Genomic DNA, 5,642 nt, shown 5'->3' on the forward strand with positions numbered 1-5,642 from the left:
AGAAAGTTTCATTCCCAGCTGTCAAGTGCCTCGTGAGAGGAGAGGTGACAGACAAATCTCTTCCCAGTTTGAACTGTACGAGTTCGTCGAATCGGCCGGTCGAACCAAAATACTAAGCCAACTGGACTAGACCATAACACTAATGATACTCAAGCTACAGATTTTACTTGTGAAAATTGTAAAATAGAATATTTAATACATTCAATCTACTAAAAATAAAAACTTTACAATTTAGATATACAACGGAAAAAACAAAAATCACCCTAACATTTTCGTACTTGCTTTGCCGCTCTGATCCCTCCTTATTCCTTAAGCAGCTTAAGGACTAAGAATTTGAATTATCACAAAATTTCATGGAATTCCACGCCAGCTTTCCTCTCAAGTTTTTTAATTGACTCCCACAATCCCGTGTTCCTTCCGTGTCCCCAGAGTCAGACAGCACACGCGTCAACCTCTTATTCCTTTTCTTCATTTCGCCGTAACTTCCCAATCTTCTTCCTTAACTATACACACACACACTAAACTGAAGTCTCTCCTTGAAGGAAGATGGATCTGCAAGCGTTGCCGGAAGGATGCATAGCCAACATACTGTCTCTAACCACTCCTCTTGATGCCGGCAGGCTCTCCTTGATTTCCAGAACCTTCTGTTCTGCCGCCCAATCTGATTCTGTCTGGGAACGTTTCTTACCCTCTGATCTGGAATCCATCATTTCTGATTCTCATCAATTTTCTTCTTTGATTGCCGCCTATCCTTCTAAGAAGGCCCTCTACCTTCATCTCTCCGACCATCCTCTTCTCATTGACCACGGTCGCAAGGTACTTAATCATCTTCTATTCTTTCCAATCAATGGAATTGTAGTGTTAGAATAATAATAGTCTGTACTAATCGATTTGAAAAGGTGAAAGTGACAGTTATTTTAAAATGGATGAGAGTATTAACACTCGTGATATCTTTCTTGAGTTTCCTAAAACTGTAAACCCTAAACAACATTCATTATTTTCCCAATTTATAAGATTAATTCGTTACTAAAATGCAGAGCTTTCAATTGGACAAACGGACTGGGAAGAAGTGTTACATGATTGCTGCAAGAGACCTCACCATTATTTGGGGTTCCACTCCTGAGTACTGGGAGTGGATAACCCTGCCTGAATCCAGGTTAGCTGAGTCTTTTCTTTTGACAAGAATAAGGATTAGTTTGGTTAAGTTTTCGCTTTTTATAAAAGCTAATCTTTTAAAAGTGGTAGTATCTGTGTTTTTGGTGAATTAAATTAAAAATAACGTTTTATAAAATAATTTTTAAAATTTAAAAATATTATAATAAATATTAACGTAAGAATTAAATTTAAATATTAATTAATGCATGACATTATATTAAACTTTCTAATTTTGATAAATACAAGTTAACTCTAAAAAGTTTTTTTTAGGTACTTTCATAAATACGATTGTCTTTTAAAAACGGCAAACACAATAACACAGATTCTTGTGCAAGCATTTTTTCAAAAAATTTTACCAAACCAAGCCTTACATGTATCTATTGCAAGAATTATGTTCCATATATTAGCTTAACAATTTCTAAGATGTTAACTCTGTTGGTTATTGAAGATGCATTCATTATGAATCATATACACCCAAAACCCTATTCTGTTGGAAAGACATCATTATGTTACTAAGAGATGGCGGATATAATAATCTCTTCCTTGTTATATAATATATCAAGGATGTGTTCTCTCTACCTATATGAGAAGTACTTCCCATCCATCATTTGTGATATTATGCTTAGGACTGCAAAAGAAGAAAAGAAAAAAAAAATCATTCTTCATAGTCTGTTTGAATTGCTCTCCGTTCAAAATGAAGAACAATACTTCATTCTCTATTGTAAAACTATGTGAAAAGTATTAGGTTGTAGATCCGGGTGCTTGTGACAGTATTTTCATGCATAATTAGTTATTACTTAAATCTAAAGCAAGTAAGATAAATATAATATTGTGCATGTCCCTTTCATAATCCCTCATAGCTAAATGATTTGGAAAATAATTTTTATTCTACTACTAATTGCGGATGTTTCGTCATTCTTATGTTCCTTGCTTGTTAAACTATTGAACAGGTTTAAAGAAGTTGCTAAACTTCTTGCTGTGTGTTGGTTCGAGATTCGTAGGAACATCAGCACCATTATATTGTCCCCAGGCACACAATATGCAGCTTTTCTTGTGTACAAGATGATCGATGCTCATGGATTTCACTTAGAGCCCGCCGAGTTAACAGTAGGCATAGTCGGAGGGATAAGTTCTACCAAAAGTGTTTGTTTGGACCCAAACGTAGAAGAGAGGCATTTGGGCCCCAATTTCCAAGGATTGGAACGACCGAAGGAGAGAAGCGATGGGTGGTTGGAGATTGAGATGGGAGACTTCTTCAATTTAGGATTAGAAGATGAAGTTGAGATGAGAGTTATAGAGATAGACAGCAAATGGTGGAAGCATGGTTTCTTTCTTCAAGGGATAGAAGTTAGGCCTAAAATCGTATGATGTTGTGGGCGCGTCTGTGGTTTATATTTTGCTTGAGAGAGAAGTTAGCAGGCATCTTGTTAAATGTTAAGTAATTGCAAAATTAGGGGAGGAAATTGGAAATGGGAAAACGTTTCACCGAAAGAAAATCTCTGTTGTAGACTAATATAAAAAGAGAAAAAAGAGGAACCACAGAGGAATAATGTTTTTTTCTGAAACCTAAGTTTAAAAATGAAAGTTAATTTTAATTTTAAAAATTAAATTTTGAATTAATTAGATTTAATCATAATTTTGAATTTTTTAACTTTTGAATCTTTATTTTCAAATGACGTCATCTTTTTTCTCTCACAATTCTATGCTATGGTTGTTGTTGTTGTATACTTGTATTACAATTTTGGTGTCTTTTGTAATTGTTGTCTTGTTACTTGTTTTTTATTAATTAAGTGGAATGTTTATTTTACTATATATGCGGATGGTTCTTTTCATTCTAAAGTGAATGTTAATTTGGGTATACTATTAGTTTTTTACTTGATTTGTTTGATTCTGTACGTACATATTTCGCAGAATATTCATTTTATTATGTATGTGAATAGTTTTTTCACTAAAATGTAGATGTTTATTTGGGTCATATTATTTGGGTAAACGAAGCAAAATGACAAGCAATGGAAGTGACAAAGACATGACGCAGCGATGGAATTAGGCTGCTGGCTCCGCGACGGTGTGTCGCTTGCAAGAAGAACAGGGACAGTGGTAGCGTCGAGAACGGGGACGCGCCGCAGGGGAAGAAGAAGGTGCAGTGACGGTGTCGGTTGCAAGAAGCACAGAGGTGGCGCGACGCACAGAAGAAGAAGCTGCAACGGTTGTTTCTTCAAACAGTGGCGACAGCGGTGAAGTGCGTCGGTAACGGCGCGATAGGAAAGGGGGAGTGAAGCAGCCGTGCTAAAATGAGAGAAAAGTGGAAGGTAATATGTTAGGATTGTGGTGGATAAATGTAGTGGATTGTTTTTTGTTTTAGTGGGTCTGGACTCTGGAGTACAATCTATTATTCACATTGTTCTCACCTCATATTGTCTACCCAGCAGAACTTATATAAAAATTAAGAGTTTGTTTGAAATACTATAAATTAGAATTCGTTCAAAAGTTGAATTCTATTTCTTATTTTAGAATAATTAAAAAGAATTATTTGAATTTCCTTAAGAATTTTAATTTTAATTTTTCTTTCATTTGTATATCAAACAAAAAAGGGTCAGATTGTTAAAATAATTCTCTTATTCTTTAAATTTATTATGTTAAATGTAAAAACAAATTCTTTTTTATAATTAATAAAAATATTTTTAACATTTAAAAAAGATTTGGCTTCAAATTATATCTTTATCAATTTTGGACCTTTGATTCTATTTCTCAGTAAAAAAAATAATTAATAAAATAATTTGTCAATGATAAAATTGTAAAAATTATTCAAAATTAAAGAACTGAATTTCATTCTATTAATATAGGAAGACATTTTAAATTATGGAATTAAATTTTAAATAAAAATAATTTTTTCCTAAAAAAATTAGAATTCTTTTATCGTATTAAATAGTTTTTAGAATTTTTTATCTTACTCAGCACACACTCACTCAAGATACTACTATGGATTCTATACTTCTATATTCCTTAATCCAGAATTTTAATCCGGTGCAGCTTTCTTAGAGGTCAACAAATCCTCCATTATGTCATTGCCTCAGCTGCAAGGATATTTTTTCTTAGAGTTGTTTCTGCACGCCTTGAAGTACGAAAGATAGTGTTTCTAATTCTTGTGACTAAATCACAATTTCCCTTGCCAGGATTTCAGTTCAGATAAAAAAGAAAAATCAGAGACAAAGTTAGCAATGAATGGGAAGAATGAAGTATGTTAATAACATGGTGGCTACATATGATAGAAGGGAATTCTCTTGATACAAATCCAGCCGACCTAAAAATTACAAACTAAGTATAACGATGAAACAACGAAGCACAAAAGAAATAAATTGTTGGAGATACATCTATAACTGAAATTAATTAATTAAGAGCTGGCAACTTGCCTCATGGTTACGCCATGCCTCAACAAGGGATCTTAGAGATTGAATTGTTTGATGTATGGGGTATTGACTTCATGGGTCCCTTCGCACCATCATACTCAAACACTTATATTCTGGTGGCAGTAGACTATGTATCTAAATGGGTAGAAGCAATTGCCACACCCAATAATGATACCAAGACCGTGCTGAAATTCCTCCAGAAACACATCTTCAGCAGGTTTGGTGTTCCCAGAGTACTAATCAGTGATGGGGGCACTCATTTCTGCAATAAACAGCTGTACTCTGCTATGGTCTGATATGAAATTAGCCACAAGGTAGCAACTTCGTATCATCCACAGACAAATGGGCAAGCTGAAGTCTCTAATAGAGAGTTAAAAAGAATCCTGGAATGGACTGTTATTGCCCGTAGAAAGGATTGGGCAAAGAGCTTGGATGATGCTCTGTGGGCATACAGAACAGCATTCAAGACTCCTATAGGAACCTCTCCATACCAACTTGTGTATGGGAAGGCCTGTCATCTGCCCGTGGAACTAGAACATAAAGCCTACTGGGCAACCAAAGTCCTAAACATGGATGCTAAGTTAGCTGGTGAAAAAAGATTGCTCCAGCTAAATGAGCTAGAGGAGTTCAGACTCAGTGCCTTTGAAAATGCAAAAATCTATAAGGAAAAGGCAAAGAAGTGGCATGACAAAAAGTTTTCATCCAGAGTCTTTGAACCAGGACAAAAAGTTCTGCTCTTCAACTCTAGGCTCAGACTATTCCCAGGAAAACTTAAATCCCGCTGGAGGGGTCCGTATGTGATTACAGGAGTGTCACCATATGGATATGTTGAGCTTCAAGATATTGATTCTAATAAAAAGTTCATTGTTAATGGACAAAGGATCAAACATTACCTTGAAAGTAATTTTGAGCAGGAATGCTCAAAACTGAGGCTTGAATGAGTCTCAGTAAAGGTCCAGCTAAAGACAATAAAGAAGCGCTTGCTGGGAGGCAACCCAGTCATTAGCAGGTTATTTGTTCTATAGAAGTTTGATATACATTCTTCAAGGTTGATCATTGATATTGAAGGAATTCACAGAG

At 35.1% G+C, this 5,642-nt stretch overlaps 1 protein-coding gene across 1 annotated transcript; it reads left to right on the top strand.

Moving 5' to 3' along the window:
* Positions 1-247: 247 nt before the first annotated feature.
* On the top strand, positions 248-3,642 carry LOC112710895 (F-box protein At2g02240). The gene is made up of 3 exons (XM_025763346.3): positions 248-816; positions 1,038-1,156; positions 2,106-3,642. Exons 1-3 carry the CDS (start codon positions 547-549, stop codon positions 2,521-2,523), a joined length of 807 nt encoding a protein of 268 aa, XP_025619131.1. The 5' UTR covers positions 248-546; the 3' UTR covers positions 2,524-3,642.
* Positions 3,643-5,642: the final 2,000 nt, after the last annotated feature.

This window comes from Arachis hypogaea, chromosome 9 (genome assembly GCF_003086295.3).
Source record: "Arachis hypogaea cultivar Tifrunner chromosome 9, arahy.Tifrunner.gnm2.J5K5, whole genome shotgun sequence".
Classification (NCBI taxonomy): domain Eukaryota; kingdom Viridiplantae; phylum Streptophyta; class Magnoliopsida; order Fabales; family Fabaceae; genus Arachis; species Arachis hypogaea.